Consider the following 20,292-nt stretch of genomic DNA (forward strand, 5'->3'; position numbering starts at 1 on the left):
ACATGTATTATATATGAGTGTTACAACCAACTTAAACTTTTACGTTAAATCTTGGTGAAAAACGTTAACTTTGGCCTATGTGGCAGTCTTGTGGGTATTTTGTGTTTCTGACGTGACTTCTATTTATTTATTTTGAATTGATTATTAATTGTAATCAAATAATTAACCACCTTCAACCATGTTTCAATTGTAATCAAATCAGTTCCCTCCAAAGAACAACAAATCCCTCTTTACATCTTTCTCCAAACGAATTATGTTATGGAAACATCTCGTAGATAATCCATTGAATGGATTCTGAAAGTCATTGATCATCACTTCTTCGCATTTCTCACTTACTGCTAAAATTGAAGAGACCTAAGTTTCTCTTTTACTAGATTGTCAAGTATGTTTTATCTTATTCTTATGTTTATAGTTCCATTGTGTATAGGTTGAGGAAAGATGGAAAAAAAGGAGGAAATCAAACTTCAAACACAACCAGATGGAGGAAAAAATAGGCGAGGAAGATAACGCAAAACCCTAGAAGATGAAATTCTCAAATGTTGTTTGCAATTCGGTTCACTTTTGTTGGTTTTGAAGGAGGTGCCGTCTTCTATACTCTTATTTATTAGAATTTACTCTATTTTGATGCTTTATTAGGGTTTCAATGTCAATCTTCTATTTCAAATTTAGGGTAATCAATTAAAGTTTTATGGGGTGGTAAGTTGGTAACTGGTGTTGTTATGCTCTCTGGTGTTATTAGCTATACATACTTTGTTGTTATATAATTAGTGGTATATATCATGATAATGTTATTTGGATTATACATAATTTCTAGACATGATGTTGAATGTTGAAAATTGTTTGGACATTTGTTAATTTCCATGGTACAAACTGGTAATAGGCCCTTAAGTACCTTGTGTTTATTTTATGTTTGAATGCATATGTGAAATACTGTTCTAAAGATTGAATATGTTGTTGAATTAAAGGGTCTTGTAGTTTTGGTAATACTCGTTTATCCAACAAAATCATATTTCATTTCAAATGTTAAATATTATATTAGTTGTTATAAATTTACCCTTGACATGTTTTTATTGCATTTTGAAAAAGCACTAAATAAAATTATTAATCCTTTAGAAGCTCTTAGTAATAATAATTTTCAAAAAAATTTATCCTCAAAACATCAAATTTGCTTTGAATTTCAATAGGTGGTCTGTTGTTGGGTCGGAGTGGAGTTATAGAAGTGACATTCTGTGTGTCTATATCAACCTCATTGGCATTGAGGTTAGGTGCAATTCCAATGGTCTGGTTTATTGGATTGTACTTAATTGTGAAATAGAGCATAAGTTATGATTGTCTTTTTCACTTTTGTTTGTTTCAATTATTTTATAATAATTCATTGAAATATGCCATTGGGAACTTGCAAGACTAATTAGATGACACATAAGCTATAGTGCATAATTTATACCATCTTCAGAAGGAGGCTATATTGTTATAATCGGTAAGATGAGAAAAGTTGTTCCATGTGAAGAACTACTTCATTCATCCCACAATGAGTGATTCAGTTAAATTTCACACAGATTATGAAAAATGAAAGAGAGAGAATTGTATTTTTACTAAAGTATCTCTTATCAAATATTGAGGATAATAAAAATAATATTAATTAGAGGATAGAATTGGAAAATATACATTGAAAATTGTAATGAGTCATTTATTTTGGAACGTTTATTTATTCTAAATGGATCACTCATTGTGGGGAGGAAATAGTAGATCTCTATAACAAAGTTGTTTTCACCATTGACAATTCAAGTTCTAAGAAAAATAAACTCCTGTTATTATGTCTTCGTACATCTTAATTCATTTTGGTTTAATGTCTTGTTTTTGTTTTGAATAAGTAATGTATCAAGATTTTGATTTAATTTGATTATATTCAAGATTTTGTTAATATAAAAAAAGTTTTAATTTAATATTTTAATTATATATATATATATAGATAGATATAAGGTTCCGATTTAATCTCTTTACTAAATTGTTGATTCATTTGTCATGATGTAATGCCAATATGTATAACTTAACTTTTTTTTACAAAATTTAATAGAAATAACCAACTTAATTAAATGAACAATTTTTAAAAGATTAAAATATAATATTTATTAGATAAGGTATTAAAGTGAAAATCTAAATTAACTTAAAGAACTTTGATATATATATATATATATATATATATATATATATATATATATATATATATATATATATATATATATATATATATATATATATATATATATATATATATATATATATATATATATATATATATATATATATATATATATATAAAGATGATTTAATTGATAGTTGTATAAAAATATTAAATGTAGAGTCGTGTAATCAAATACTCGACATCTCATTTTTTTCATTAACTTCAGTCATTAAAGATTTGACATTATTATAAGAGGTAATGCTAACTTGTGTTTCCTTGGGACAGAAGTTAAAAACTAAACATAAAAATTATATTTTGAAAATTGTATACTAATTTTAATAAAATATATAAGTAAATTTTTTATTGATTTTTTTAATGCAAATTCCTAGTTATAAATGTATAAAATATTAAACGCGTAAATATATTTAAAAAAAGATTGGATTGACATATTAACGCGTAAATGTAGCATTAGGGGTAATTAAAATGTTTTAAAGTCGCCAAGCTCCCTCCTATTTGACTTCATTCATTCCTTCACTCACCACCAAGAAATAGTGACACTCTCTCTCTCTCTCTCTCTTTGTGTCTGTGCCTATAATGGCGGTGAATAACTTGGCCTTAATAGTTTATCTGTTTGCCATCATCACTACTACTGTTGTTGGTGAAGATCCATACAGATTCTTCAGCTGGAACATTACATACGGCGACATTTATCCACTTGGTGTTCGCCAACAGGTTCTGTTTATTTTTCAATTTCATTGTTACTAATTAATGACTGGATCTGAATGATATTAATTAAGCTTGTACTTTTATGTTTTTGTAACACAAACAGGGTATACTTATCAATGGGCAATTTCCAGGTCCAGACATTCACTCGGTAACAAACGACAATCTCATTATCAATGTCTTCAACAGCTTAGACGAACCTTTTCTATTATCCTGGTAACCTCTTTCTACACATAACTAAACAAACATGTTTCTTTCTGTTTGTTGCACGTTTCATATACATTTAGTTGAGTCACACACACCACATTTATGCGGGTCACGGGTCAACCCGCTCATTTCGCTAACATTCATCCAGATCTAACTGCATTTTTTTTTACTTCATTAACACCCAAAGGCCAAACCATTTTCACATATATAACTCTCTCCAACAATCCTGATCCACCTATAATATGTTATTATGGGACACCAACTTTATCATCAATTTTGTGTTTTTCGACTGTAAATTAATATTTATTTACTCTTTAGATTACTAATAATAAATGGATGTATTATTGAGTGAGTTTTTATTTGAATAATAATAAATTTATCTAAACAATCTATTCAAAATATCTTTAAATTGAATCCATTCATTCATTCTAATAACCTTTCGATCTTTTTATCAACAAATTTTTAGTGATGGATATTTATCTAATCTATCTATAAATAAATGTATGTTAATAATTCTATATTTTTTTAATGAACGATTCATTTTAAAAAGTACATTTTAATAGAATTATATTTGAAATGATAAATAATTATTTTAATAGATTAAGTTCATTAAAAAAATTGGAAAAAAAGTTAAAAATTAAACTTCAATATTTAAATTAATTCATTACTTAATATTTCGATGATAAATCTTATAGCTTGTAAATTTATTTATTTAAATTAAATGATTTTGAATTTTTTTTATTATGTATTTTTCCATGTTTTTTTGTTATTTTTTCTTCAATTTTTATTTATATATTAAATAAACTTTATAATAACAAATAATTTTGAATAATTTAAAATGATCATTTGAGATAATCTATTGTATCAAAATAAATTGGATGAATTAGATCCATTTATATTTTGAAATAGATAGGTTTGATCTAATTTATTAGTTAATTTTCTATTTAAATAAATAGATGAAAACATTTTGGACGCGTCATTAATATTCGATTCCAGCAGTTTAGCTTTCCACATTTGGCAAGTCTACTCATGCTTTGCTGTTGTTAGCTACCCATCTAAATCATTAATAAAGACATTTACTTGTAAATTATTGTCATGACAACTCATAATCCTTTCAATTCAATCACTTGCATAATTACTCTATAGTTAATTGAAGTAATAATGTTTTAGCAAGATAATGATTGAATTCTGGTTAAAAATAACACAGGAATGGAATTCAGCAGAGAAGGAACTCATATGAAGATGGTGTGTTTGGAACAACATGTCCCATTCCTCCTGGAAAGAACTTTACATACATACTTCAAGTCAAAGATCAAATTGGTAGTTTCTATTATTTCCCATCTCTTTCATTCCACAAAGCTGCTGGTGCTTTTGGAGGTATTAGGATCCTAAGTAGGCCAAGGATTCCAGTTCCCTTTGATGATCCTGCTGGTGATTACACTCTTCTTATTGGAGATTGGTACAAATCCAATCACACTGTACGTAACTAATCATGTATCCTGCTACTCTATATTTTGGTACATGAGGTTCAATTCTTCTATAGATCTTAATCAAATTATTTCTATTATTATTATTATTATGCTTTTTTAGGATTTGAAGGCCCAACTTGATAATGGTAAGAAATTGCCTTTCCCTGATGGCATCCTTATTAATGGCCGTGGCTCTGGAGGTTCATCTTTCAATGTCGAGCAAGGTACTCATTTTACATCACCTTAAATGACCCATGCTATTCTTATTTCTTACTTAATTTGAATCTGTAATGTTACAGGAAAGACTTACAGGCTTAGAATATCAAATGTTGGATTGGAAAATTCACTCAATTTTCGCATACAAAACCACAATTTAAAGCTGGTAGAAGTCGAAGGAACACACACCCTTCAAACCACGTATTCCTCCCTTGATGTTCACGTTGGTCAATCATACTCAGTTCTAGTTACCGCGGATCAACCCGGTCAAGACTATTACATTGTTGTTTCCTCTCGGTTTACTTCTCCGGTACTAACCTCGACCGGAGTTCTTCGCTATAGCAACTCTGCAGGCGCAGTTTCAGGCCCACCTCCGGGTGGACCTACAATCCAAATTGACTGGTCCTTGAACCAGGCCCGCTCCATCCGGACAAACTTGACAGCTAGTGGACCAAGACCAAATCCGCAAGGATCATACCATTACGGCATGATAAACACAACGAGAACAATCGTACTTTCAAGTTCAGCTGGACAAGTCAATGGAAAGCAAAGATACGCGATTAACAGTGTCTCTTATATTGCCCCCGACACTCCTCTTAAGCTAGCTGACTTCTTCAAGATATCAGGTGTTTACCGTCCGGGAAGCATCTCCGATAGACCAAGTGGCGGTGGTATATACACTGACACTTCTGTTATGCAAACTGACTACAGATCATATGTAGAGATTGTTTTCCAAAACGACGAAGACATTCTTCAAAGCTATCATCTTGATGGCTACTCTTTCTTTGTGGTTGGGTGAGTCTGCTCTATCTGCACACATATACATCATTTTTATAATTTCATTTCAACACTTAGTAACAAAAAACAATGTTTTGGATTTTATGATTATGCAGTATGGATGGAGGACAATGGACAAGTGATAGCAGGAAAGAGTACAATCTTCGAGATGCAGTTTCGCGATGCACAACTCAGGTATATCCAAAGTCATGGACTGCTATATATATTCCGCTGGACAACGTGGGAATGTGGAACTTGAGGTCTGAATTTTGGGCAAGGCAATACCTTGGGCAACAGTTTTACTTGCGTGTATACACAGACTCAACATCACTGAGAGATGAATATCCAATTCCTAAGAATGCATTACTTTGTGGTAGGGCTACCGGAAGACATACTCGTCCTCTTTGATGGAACTACCAACATGAATCAATTCCACTTGGCCTTTTTAGAATATGAAATGAAAAGTAGCTACCTTATCTGCTTCTTCTTTTGATTTGATTTGATTGTTTATGGTGTCCGGTTAGGATTGAAATGTATGATTTGAATGAAGTATAAATGACCCCAACTCAAGGTCACATTCTTTCCCATAAGCAAACAAAAACAATATAATCATATTCCATTTGTAATTTTCTCATATTTTATTGTTATAATTACACAGTAAAGGTAATGAAAAGTTCTGTCATCCATTTAGCATTTGATTGTCACTTCTCTAATTACCTGTTAGAATACAATACTCTATATATTTTAGCATTTGATTTTCTCTCCTCTATCTCTAACCACCTTTTTTGAGTAATGCTTGTGTCACAAATGTTTGGCATATTTTCTAATAAGTAAAATACTTGTTTTAGTTTGATTCCACATGGCAATGCTGTAATGCTTTACATATAATCTATGTTTATAGCATACTACCAAATACGAAGCTATGGTTAGGAATAAGTTTAAATAATAGTGAGGGTCATCAGACAAATATTAAAGTATGTATACGCATGATGTCTTCGTGTTAGTGTTATTATCTATATGTATATGCACATGCAATGTCTACTGCAACTTGTGCGTGGGTTTCGAAGAAACTGTTATGTCTTTCCAGCTCAATACATTGGAAAATTGAGAAACGTAACCAAATCTAATTGGAAGAGAGCTATATATATTTAGTGCGCGGCATATTTCAAATATAATTAGGTAATCATGAGAAAAAAATTAATTTTGTTACTAGAGAGCCCACAGTTGAGGAGGTTAGGAAATTACTTCCTAGTTAGTTTTTGATTTTTTACAGATAGTATAAAAATTAATAATTATTACTTTTTAAATAATAATTATATTTTTTTAAAATTTTAATTTTAACTTTTTAAATAATTAGAGATAATTTTGACAAAACTAATTTGAATTTTGAAATGACACTTAAAAAATGTTTTTTTTTTTTAAAAGTGACACTTAAAATTAACATTCAATATTAATTTGAATTTTGAAATGACACTTAAAAAAAAATATATTTTTTTAAAAATGACACTTAACTTAAAATAATTTATTGACCCGCTCAAACATTATAATTGGTTTATTAAACAATCTAGTTATTTTAGGCACCTAATAATTTTTTCATTCATATGAAGAATAAAAATAATACAATTTTGTGAATGTGTTTGAGTGAGGACCAACCATGATATTGCACACTATATAATTAATTACATATATTATGTTTATAAGGAGAAATAAGTAATAGTCCAACGTCTTAGATGCATCAATCTAAACATACATCAACATAAGACTTAAATGTTCATTTTAGTGAAAAATATACATTTTTTTATTATTATTTTCAACACTCCCTCTCAAACTGATGAATAAGTATTCTCCATTCCCAACTTAGATATAATTCGTTCAAAATTTGAGCTACTCAATCTTTTAGTGAGAATATCCGCAAGTTGCCCTTGTGAGGACATAAATGGGGTGCAAATTAGTCCATTATCAAGCTTCTCCTTAATGAAGTGTGTATCAACCTCAATATGCTTAGTTTGATCATGTTGAATTGTATTATGTGCTATATTGATATTTATTATCACAATAGAGCTTCATGGATCATTCTCATTTGATTTTCAAATCTTCTAAAATAATTTTGAGTCAAAGTAATTCACAAATGCTTTGTGTCATGACTCGAAATTCAGCTTCCCATTTGAATGTTGTTGAAGATGGTCATTTCATTCCCATGAGTGTTGTTAATGGCGTTGGTACATCCAATATCAAAAGTTCTTAGAATGATGATGATAAAAAGAAAGTGTTATTTGATAAGAATGCTAAGAACATGCTTCAATCAGTCCTAGGTATATATGAATTCTTTCGTCTATCTCATTGCAAAATAGTTAAAAAAAATGGGATACCTTGCAAGCCACGCATGAAGGAACAAATGAAGAACAAACACACGTGACATTAATGGTTTCAAATCATTCAAATGATGATGATAATGAGGTTAGCAATGATAAATCTTTTTATGATGAATTACACGATCCTTTTAATGACTTGCATGATGAATGTTTAAGACTTTCCACATTAAATGCTAAGCAAAAGAAAACAATTTCTTATTTAGAAAATTAATTTAATGACATGCAAGAAGATTTAGACAAAGCAAACATTGACATTCATGCTAGTTCTTCAACATGTGATAAATGTATGTCTCTAGAATTCAAACACTACTACAAAAAAAAACTCATATGACAATGGTTGTGAAAGACATATAATGACAGTTGTATGTGCGTTGTTATGTAGCGTGTGATCGTAAGTGCGTTATTTACAACCACAGTCCACTATCTGTTGTAGTAAACTGAAAAATACGCTACCTATAACCACAATTGTATTGAACAACCGTAGTGAAACATTTATAGGTCCTAGGTTCGATACCCAGCAACGCCATTTTTGACGTTTATTATTTTGGATGGCGCCCTACCTATAACAACGGTTGTATTAAACAACCGTTGTGAAATTATTTGTTTTTTAAAATATATATTTTCTTATTTTTTTCATAATTCTCAATTTTCAACAATTTTTTTTTTGAATCGTATCAGACCAGAAACAACAACACACCCATTTATGGAAAATTCTACCCTATACCCCTACAATTGTACCCATACCCCTACATTTAAATTTTTTTGACCAAAATACCCTCATATACATAGGGTATATTTTCCCTTTCAAATTTTTTTTACCATTTTCGTTGAAGACTTCCGGAGAAGAAAAATATTTGGCATTTTTGCATTGTATACCGGAACACTTAAGAGTAAGTCTTCCGGTTTGGATAATTGTATACCGGAACACTTCTCTAAAGAGTTCCGGTTTGTTGTCTTTAAGGGACACTGAACCGGAAGTCTTTTAGAAAGTCTTCCGGTTTGTATACTTGTATACTGGAACACTTTCTTAAAGACTTCCGGTTTGGATGATGTATACCGGAACTCTTTAAGAAAGTGTTTCGGAAGGCTTTTTATGTTTTTTACTAACCGGAACTCTTCTTTGAAGTGTTCCGGTACGTAATTTTTTTTTTTTAATTTTAATTATTTTTTTAACATTATTTTTGCAGTGGTTCGAAGAAGAGGTGCAGATGACCGGATTCCAGTCCGCACGTTAGACCAGGGTGCATCTTCATCTGCAGCTGCAGCTGAGCCGACTGGATATCCAGGAGGGTCGTACGATACGTCTCTTTTGGTGAAGTACGAGCATCATGTTGCTCGAGATATATGGTTCGGTGAGGTAAGTAAACGGACTATATTTGAAAATGAATAATAGTTGAATATTTTATAATTTGTTTTCTAATATGTGTTTTAATTGTTTTTAGGAAAGAGGACCAAAGAAAGAGTTGAAGGTTGCCGGACATGGACTGAAGTTGACTTCTAGGGTTCCATTGGCTCTTCCACCACAGATGGAGAGTTGGGTATCTAGATCCGGTTTAGCTTCACTGCAGAGAACCAGTCTGAACAAGATAGACACAAATCTTGTCTCTGCATTTGTGGAAAGATGGCATCTAGAGACATCTTCATTTCACATGCCGTTTGGTGAAATGAGCATTACTTTAGATGATGTCGCATGTCTACTTCACTTGCCCATTAGGGGTATCTTTTGGAGTCCTCAGGATGTGACTGAAGAGCTAGCTGTTGAACTTGCTGTTGACTACCTAGGAGTGTCACAGGGTCAGACACAGTCACATGTTCGGAGTTGCAGGGGGTCGTATTACAAGTTGGAGTGGTTATATGATATATTCATACATCATAGGGCTGCTTCCAGCTGGGCATATGCGACTAGAGCATATCTATTGATGTTGGTGGGTTCCACCATATTTGCTGATAAGACCTTTACACTTGTAGAGGCACGATACCTCCTCCTGTTTAGGGACTTGGATGGATGTTCAGGATATAGTTGGGGAGCAGCTGCACTAGTTACCCTCTACCGATATCTTGGAGATGCGTCCATGTACAGTTGCAAACAGCTCGGTGGATATCCTACTCTCCTACAGGTATATAATTTAATTTTGTTAATTAAGTGTTGGATTCATTTTATAAAATATTGTAACTTAATTTGTTTTATTTATTATGTTTTTATTTTGTAACAGTGTTGGATTCACGAGTATTTTCTAACTGTTGGAAAAAGAGGGGAGAATTGGAATCCTGCTGGAAAATGTTGTCTTCCCCGAGCGATGAGATGGTCGTATAGACAGGGAGTCCTGAAGGTCGATGATTTACGACCTATTTTGGACGAGCTGACACCTACCGACGTCAGCTGGCGACCATTTGAGGATCATAGAGCATGGCGTGTATTTGATGAGATATGTCTTTACAGGGGCTGTTTGAAGTGGGGTGAAATAGTTGTTCCATACTTGCCTGATAGATGTTTACGTCAGTTCGGGTATAGGCAGTATGTTCCATCCCCACCTCTGGATTGTATGATGGCGACGGATATTGATGTTAATTGGATCAGTTACAATCAGAGTGTTGTCACTGTGATCGGTTCATCTACCGTGGCCACCACTCCATCTGAGGTAGAAGACGGTTATCTGGAGTGGTATTATCGTGTTTCCCATCCACGGTTGGTCCCTCCCCATCGTGACGCTCCTAGAGAGGTACCCGTTCCTGTATATGATGTCGGGCCATCTGATCCTGATTGGGCTCGTGTATCTACATTGATTCGTCGCTATCTGAGACAGGTTAATGCTGAAGAGGAAGATCCACAGTTTTCTGATTTATTTGAAGCTTTGCATATTTCTCGTTCACATTGATTATATGTATTAAGCTTTGAATATAATAGACATAATAATATAGATTTCATGTTTTGATTACATATTTATGTTTTGATTACATAATCATGCAAATCCTAGCATCCAAGTAGTTGCTATATGAGAACGAAATTTCTTCCAATCTAATGTGACCGGTGGCAATGGAAACCCCTCTTTCATGTTAACCTGATAAAGTAAAATAATTAAAAGATTAAGTCATATAACATAAAATATTAACTGAAATAATTAAAATATTTAGACATATAAATACGTACCTGAACCCAATGATTCTGGTATACCACCTACTCTGTATCTTCCTAACTCACAAGCACAAGGTAACCCATAAGATGTTCTAAGAGTACAACCACATATTTGCCTGTTAGTTCCAACATAATCAACTCTCAATAACTCTTCAGCAATACGTCTCAAAGCAGCTCGAGATACGGAACCACGCAAATAACCATAAAAGGGACTTACGTGCGCGTGCTCAACTTCGTAAAAACTCTTTTGAAATGAAGCTCTAATATTTCCCAGTTATAACCTCAAGTTGTTATTCATGGCTTCCCAACATTTGACCATGTCACCTATACTGTTTCCTAACATCTGCTTTAACTTCCAATGAGCAGATTCAACCCTAAAAATATCATATAAAAAATACCATTAGATATTGAAAATAACACATAAAAAAACATAAAAATAATATCAGATATAAAAATAACACATACAAAATTATAAGACGTACCGATTAGTCGTTGTGTTACCCAAATGTAGGACTCGATTAATCCATGCTCCAACAAATCTATGCCTATGTGGAGTCAACCATGTGTCTTTCACATAATTAATAAATCCACTATAATCAAGACATGCTTGCTCAAGTTGATGCAACCGCTGACCATACTCAACCTCATCACTAGCCCAGACAACTTCCATCCATAATGTGTCTATCGTCTTTTGCAGGTCATTCACCACATGTTGTTTGCATTTGGCACCAACGTTTTTGTTAATGTGAAATCTACATAGCAAATTAATCGAGTTGGGAAACACAACTTCAATTGCTTTCATCAAAGCAAGATCTCTATCTGTCAAAATCACTTGTGGACACATGTCTTTCTTCACAAACAACTCTTTTAATTTCTCCAATACCCAGCAAAAATTCTCTGTTTGCTCAGACTCCATATACGCAAATCCAACAGCAAAAGTCAACTCAGTCGATGTCATGCCAACAATTTCAAACAAAGGTTGTCTATATTTGTTTGTCTTGTAGGTGCTATCCATAACTAACACAATCGGAAATATATTCAACAACTTAACTGAATCAGGATGTGCCCAAAATATCTCTCTCACCACTTCCGAATCATCATGTTTTCTACTCCAATACACATATCCTGCATCCTCAATAAGCTTAAACAAATGTTGTATCTCACTCCTTGGACCTCTTATCTCTTTTTCTATCACACTCTTATGCTTGTATACTTGCGTAATCCGAGTGACATTCTCCGAAAACTTGTCTTACAAGGAAAGCAAAATGTTTCTAGGTGCTACATGTCTCTTTGCCAAATCAGCGACATGTTGCTTCTCATCTGTGGTCAACCTACCAATAAACGAATGACCTTCTAATCTATCAGGTAAACCATGATTATGTAACCCACATTTTACATCAATCTTCCAACCAGATCCATCTTTCGCCGGAGTCGACCTGATTTTAAATGGACATCCACATTTCTTGGACGCACTTTGGGTACCACTATCACTAATCTTGTGTTTCCCACCTTTATCACAACCAAATATTATTTTGTTACTTCTCCCTCTCTTCCCCGTTTCAGTATCTGAATGACTGATAATAACAGTTACTTTATTCTCGATTCCAACCTCTTTAATCCATCTGATAACCTCTTCTCGTGTACCAAATCTTTCCGTCGTCATAAACGCATCAGTAGTATCTACACATATTTTGGGAAGATTTTCCATTTCTGCAAAAAAAAAATTAAAAATTAAAAAAAAAAATTAAAATTAAAAAAAAAAAAAAAACGTACCGGAAGACTTAAAGAAAGACTTCCGGAACACACATAGTACATACCGGAACACTTCCCCCAAGAGTTCCGGTATGCAAAATTTGTTCACCGGAACTCTTTTAAGAAGTGTTCCGGTTTTGAATTTTTTTTTAATTTAAACCGGAACTCTTTCCTTAAGTGTTCCGGTTTGCTTTTTTGTGTGTTCCGGAAGTCATTCCTAAAGTCTTCCGGTTTGGAAAAATACATACCGGAAGTCTTTTTGCAAGAGTTCCGGTGCGAGGGGTGTGAAAGTGTAATTTTTGCAATTTTCAACTGAATGGTAAAAATGAAATGGTAAATTGGTTAAAATCAATTAAGGGTAAAATGGGAATTTTTAAATTTTTGTAGGGGTATGGGGTTAATTGTAGGGGTACAAGGTAAAATTTTCCCATTTATGAATCGTATACGACAAAAAATTGTATTACATCAAAGTTAAAATTATATTAAGAACCAAAAATTGTATATTACATCAAAACCAAAATGACACAAAACAATCTACAATTTACATATCATTACATCAAATAATAGTATCTTGGTGTATTGACTTTAAATACCTATAATTTCAAATAATAACACTTATTAGTAAATAACCTAAGAAATTATAAATTACGATTAATTATGAATAAAGAATAAAAAATACTTATTTGTTAATTTTTCCATATGCCTTCTTCATGATCGGTACGAATAACATGCACATCATCTCTATCAACTTTTTTCATATGAAGTAGGTACTTGTGTTGCGTAAGAAGGAGTGGAAGGAATATCATAATTTAAATCATGATTTTCATCAGTATGAGGAATGTATTTCCTTTGGATAATAATTGACCATCTCTTCGATAAGTCCGAAAAGACTGTCACATAAAAAACTTGTTTTGCTTGAGTAGCCATGATGAATGGTTCGTCATATAAGTTGTCTTGCCAAGGTCAAACCGTGTGAATCCTAACTCATTAGTTTGTACACCATTGTTACTGAGAATCCATTTGCATTTAAATAAAGACATTTTGAAAATAACATAATCAATCTCCCAAATCTCCTCAATGACACTATAGAACGCTTTAGATGCCAATATATGATTCTTATCTTTCGAACTATAGAAATACATGGGTTCGGTCTTAACCATAACATCACTATTTTACATTGTACTACGATAATCTTTTGCTTTTGTATAAAAGGAAAAATTACTAATGTCGTATGTAGTCCAAGTTATCACGTTAAATTTTGGCATATACGACAACCATTTAATTATATAGAATGCACTATCATCATTAGAAATCCTTTCATTAAACTAACTTGTGAAATTTTTGTTATGCTCTGTCAACAACCATTTGTCATTCATTCAGGGATATTAAGTCTTTTGTGAGTAGTTATGTAAGGTTAAACGTCATCAAGATTATTCTCTCTCTCTCTCTCTCTCTCTCTCTCTCTCTCTCTATATATATATATATATATATATATATATATATATATATAAATAAATATATATATATATATATATATATATAAATAAATATATATATATATATTTATTTATATATATATATATATATATATATATATATGTGTGTGTGTGTGTGCGTGCGTGTGTGTGTGTGTGCGCGCGCGCTTGAATAACTATATCTCAAGGCATTGACTGAACATTTAAATCTTGGGTATCTCTACCTCTTTATCTGTCAGTATGACGAGACTTTGGAATTCCTATAGACTCTGTTTCTGAAAAATAGTTTGAACAAAACTTAACATCTTATTTTGTGATGTACCTTTCAATGATCGAAGCTTCCGGTCAATGATAATTCTTTGTATATCCTTTAAATACCTTTGTGTATCACTCTATTAGATACATCCATCTTAAATAAATTGGACCATAAAATCTGATTTCTCTGACTAGATGAACAAGTAAGTGAACCATAATATCAAAAGATGATAGAGCAAAATACATATCCAATTGACACAAGATTATTGCAGCCCCGTCTTATAATTCATCTAATTTTTTGAAATTAAGAACTTTATTACATATAGAATTGAAAAATAAACACAATCTGGTTATAATTACTCATATATTTTTTGGAAGGATGCCACAGATAGTCACTGGTAGAAGTTGTTGCCTTAATACATGACAATCATGAGATTTTAAGCCAATTAAATTGAAATCTTTCATTGATACAAGTTTCTTGGTGTTTGATGAGTAACCTTGGAGAACTTTGATACCATAGAAACACTCGTAAAAACTTTTCTTTTCCTTTTTAGATAGAGTGTGACATATCGGAGGCAAATAAGTTTTTTTTCCTTTATCTTCTAGAGCCAATTGTTGTCGTATAGCCATCTTCATCATATCTAAACATGAATTATTACTATCTTTTAGTCTTTCCTGAAATATTTAGAAGTGCTCCTATCAAACTATCATACATTTTTTTCACATGCATCACATCAAGATAATGTCTTACGTCGAGGCTAGACCAATATGGAAAATCAAAGAACATTGATCTCTTTTTCCAAATATTTCTCTCAACAAGACTTTTTTATTCTTTCCAAAGACAACAATAAGGTGTTATTGTCATTGATAAACTTCATCGCTCGTTAAAAGTTAAGGAACGATCTCAAACTCATGCTCTTTGTTAAAAGCCTATTGTAATCTATAATAAAGATGATTGGGTTTTAGAAACTTCTGATAACCAAGGCAAACAATATTTTTTCCAAACTCAAGTTGGTGAAAACATGTATTATATTCACATATAGGATATGCTTTATGTTCTTTGACAATGTATCCAGCCAAATTACCATATGTTGGAAAGTAGTTGATTGTGCAAAATAACATTGAACGCATCTTAAACTTTTCACCATAATATGTGTCATCAACGTCAACACACAAGTCTTAAATCTTAAATTAATGGACCTAGATAAACATATATGTCATTTCCAAGTTATTTTGGTCCATAAATCATCATACTTAACAACATATACTTGCACATCATGCATAACCAATGAGATATGTTATAAATTGTGAGAAGAACAAACCACGAAGAATGGTTAATACTCAAATTAATAAAGGGGTTCATTCCATCTGTGGTAAGCCTAGACCTAAGGTTCTCTGCTAAGGGCAACATCTGGAAACAACGAATCAATTTTCTTCAATTATAAAGAATCAACTACATGACGAATATTTCCATCACATTTTATTTCATATGCATGTCATCTAATATTGTTCACGTCATTCGCATTAGCAAAAAGTCTTTCGAACCTTGAAATTATTGGCAAGTACCATAACACTTTAGCAGGAGGATATTTCTTGATAACATTGTCATTGTCATCACCATTATTGTCCTTCACCTTGTAACACAACTCACCATATTCCGAGCATTGATCCAAATTTTTATACTTTTTCTTGTATAATATGTATTCATTAGGGCAAGCATGTAATTTGATATACTCCAAACCCATTTGACACACTATTTTCTTGGTTTCATAATAACAATATGGCAAATTTTTATCTTATGGTAGCATTTGTTTCAACAAATCAAGTAATTTCGTGAAACTTTTATCCAACCACCCACTTTTTTCCTTCAGATTAAACTATTTTAACAACATAGATAATCGTGTAAATTTTTTGCACCCTTTATATAAATGTGCATCCTTATCACTATATATAGTATTACAAATATGGGATTTCATAAAAGATGGTTCTCCAATATCATGGATCATATATTCTAGTCGATCACCCATATCTTCATCAATTTCATGCATTTATGACGTCGCATTTCAATTTAGCCACTTCTTCATGCCATGTCCATATTGTATAATTTTGACATATTCCATCACAACATAAGTGATGTAATATTTCTTCCTTTGAACCCTTTTTGACATTCTCACAATTAACACAAGGACAATAAAATAGACCATTATTACCTGGAAGATTTTGTTCCACGAATTCAAGGAATTCAAGAACTCTTTTCTCATACACCACACATAATCTACCAGCTTTCATCCAACTACCATCCATAATAAATTATGAAATTTATATTAAAAGACTAATGTAAATGACACCCTAATGTTATACACACAACATACTAATATAGTTATATGCATATGCATATCCATCACAATAATATATAATTTAAAAACACAAAAACTTAAAGCATATTCATAACTACGAATACAATTCATGACATCAATCAACAACACCAAAATCTAAAGCATATTCATAACCTACACATTTCTTTCTTTGACACCAAAACCTAAAGCATATTCATAACAACGAATATAACGACCCAACATTCACACATAGCCTTATAACAACAATAACATCACAAAATCTAAATAAAACTAAAACACAGTCATCGATAATTTTCAGCTCTTGTATTCAAATCCAATTGCAACAAAATTAAAGAGAGACCAAGAAATGAATAATGAACAATGAACACAAAAAGGTAACGTACCTTTGAAGAGGAGGAAGAGACCAAAAATGATTTTTGTTGCAAGAAATGGATGAAGATTGTGAAGATTGTGAAGAGACCAAACAATGAACACAAAAAGAAATGAATGAAGATGAAGATGAAGATTTTGCAAGGATATAAAGAACCTGTTATGTTTTAATTTTGCAGAAAAGAATTATACCACGGTTGCAAATACCAACCATAGTGAAATATGTCACATATAATCATGATTGATAAAAACAACCATAATTAATTGTTTTTCAATTTTTATTTAACAATATAAGTTAAAGGACACATTCTTTTATAGAAAAAATGAAAAAATATTGATGTTGTGATTCGAAGCTTGTAACCTTTATCTATCACCATGGTTGTTATTATTAACCATGATGAAAAATCTTTTAATAAAAAAAAATTAGGCGCATAAACATGAGATATTACTACAGTTGACAAAATGACTATACTAATATGGTGTTACCAAATGTCTATTTGGTAGTAGTGAAAATTGTTGATCTTAATCAAGTTATATGCAATTCTAAAAAAGACAAAAATGGATTGGAAAATGTTCTAAGTAGTCAAAAATATGTTAACCATAAAAGTGAATTAGAATATTCTAAATTTGAAAATTCTAATCAAATGAAAAAGACTACCTCTGTCAAATCTAGCAATGTTTGTAACAATGTTCAGTCTAGAAAAGTATGTCATAATGTTCATCCTAGAAAAGCGTATAACAAATATTATGTCTATACCTCCATACTTGTCTATACCTCCATACTCACATACTTATTTTTATTGCAATTGTAAAGACCACACCTCCGATGCATGTTATATTATAAATATTGGTGTTCCTTATGGTGAATATGTATGAGTAAAGAAATGAACTAACCAAAGAGGACCCAAAGAAGATTGAATACCTAAGTACTGTTAATTTTTTTGTAGGTACTTGAAGATCACTGCTTGAGTTATTTCATATCAGTGCAATGTTTCATGGTCGATTGTGAATGATTACATATTTATCAAAAGGTGTTATTGCGGTGTCTCCCTCTCTTGTGGTCCCGGAGCATTAGTCTTATTGGTATTCCCGACTCTCCCAGACTCCCAAACAATGGTATCAGAGCCGTGGTTCAGCTTTGTGGGGGAGCGAGAGTTGGATCCCGTGTTGGATCTTATTATAGGATGTGAGGGACTTACACTTGTGGGGGAGAATGTTGGGTATAAGTGTGAGTGGTTAAAGTATCATATTGCATATGAATGAGTGGAATGTCGGATTTATAAGAGAGATGACCCATTTATCTAACACCTTAAGGTTTTGTGTTGAGATGTGGTGTCTCCCTCTCTTGTGGTCTTGGAGCATTAGTCATATTGGTTCTCCCGACTCTCCCAGACTCCCCAAGAGTTATTGGATGTATAAAAACTTATGTACATCAGAGGACGCACCAAGAATATAAACCTCTTTCAAATCATATTTTTCAATCAATTCATTTATTGTTTTTCAATGTGTTCATAACATTTTGACAAAAACTTGTTGTGTATAAATTTCATTCATTAAGAAAAAGCTTATAATCTCTTGAGCTCTTATTGTTTGTATATTTATTGAATTGGTTCATTGGAAGAGAAGATCAAAACTATTAAGATATTCAAAGATCATTCAAAGTTGCGTGTAAATTATCAACTGTCCAAATCTGTACTTTTTCATCGAGTGTGGTGATATTCTTTGTCTGTAATAAAGTGGTATGTACTTTCTATAGGTGTTTGCGAGTAGGAAATGTTGTTCTTTCTATTTTTCAAAAAACTTCCTTTGAATCGGGGTGATTCAAAGTCCATCATTATTTTGGTGCTTGTAAAATCAAGGAAGTGGTGTGTTTCTCTGTGTTGGAAAAAAATAAAGCATAGAAAAAAAAGGAACACAATCACAACACAAGAACATAACGTGGAAACTCCAAAACTAGAGAAAAAATCACAGTCGTTGTCAATGGACAACCAGAGAATAACACTATGTGAAAATTGTTACAACACATAATATACCGTCAACTAACCCAGTCCCTCATTACACTCACACCCTCAAAAACAAATATTTAACTACATCTCATAACACTATAATACAAGAGTATAAGAGAAAAAAAGAAAGTCGAATACAAGCTTAAAGTGCTTTTGACTAGTGCATCTTGGAATGAAGAACTTGAATCCTATGTATAGCCCTGGACTTCCTATTCCTTAACAAAACTAAGCGACGCGGGGCTTCAAAGAACTTGTATTCTATATATAACCTTTGACTCTCTCTTTATTCATAAAACTAAGCGATATAGGACTTCTTGAACATGTATATTTTAACTCACCCCAACAATCTCCACCTTGATTGAAAATAATACATAAGCTTTCATTGTCTTCACCGATAATCATACTCCACCATAAAGAGTATCAACATGTATATTTTCAATCAACCCCAATAATTTCCACCTTGATTGAAAATAATACATAAAATTTCATTGTCTTCACTGACAATCATACTTCATCCTAAAGAGTATAGTCACTTGAAGCTACACCACTCCAAGAATTTTCACATTGTCTTCATCGACAATCACACTCCACCATAAAGAGTATAGTCACTTGAATTTACACCACTCCAATAATTTTCACGTTGTCTTCACCGATAATCATAGTTTTAAAAACTATCATACTCTCCCATGAAAAATATATTTTACTTTAAGATAAACTACTTCAAAAATTTCACATTGTCATCACTGACAATCATATACTTTATCATGAAGAATAAATTTCACTTGAAATTATACCACTCAAAGAATTTTCACATGTAAAAAATCGGGTTGCAAATTTATGGTGCAACTTCCTTGTTGACAGGAAGCTCTTCGAACACTGACATAATCTTGCACCTTGTGTAATTTTGATTTTATCAACACATCATTGACTTGAACTTTCCACAAGTAAAAAAAAAACTTCCATCAATTTTCTCTAACCAAACTGCACAGCGAAATTTAT

The 20,292-nt window shown here is 32.0% G+C and overlaps 1 protein-coding gene across 1 annotated transcript; it reads left to right on the top strand.

Moving 5' to 3' along the window:
• The first annotated feature begins 2,619 nt into the window (after positions 1–2,619).
• LOC127091286 (L-ascorbate oxidase homolog) lies at positions 2,620–6,267 on the top strand. Its single transcript, XM_051029880.1, has 6 exons — positions 2,620–2,914; positions 3,012–3,121; positions 4,320–4,590; positions 4,703–4,805; positions 4,881–5,592; positions 5,691–6,267. Exons 1-6 carry the CDS (start codon positions 2,777–2,779, stop codon positions 5,980–5,982), a joined length of 1,626 nt encoding a protein of 541 aa, XP_050885837.1. The 5' UTR covers positions 2,620–2,776; the 3' UTR covers positions 5,983–6,267.
• Positions 6,268–20,292: the final 14,025 nt, after the last annotated feature.

Source organism: Lathyrus oleraceus, chromosome 6, assembly GCF_024323335.1.
Source record: "Lathyrus oleraceus cultivar Zhongwan6 chromosome 6, CAAS_Psat_ZW6_1.0, whole genome shotgun sequence".
Classification (NCBI taxonomy): domain Eukaryota; kingdom Viridiplantae; phylum Streptophyta; class Magnoliopsida; order Fabales; family Fabaceae; genus Lathyrus; species Lathyrus oleraceus.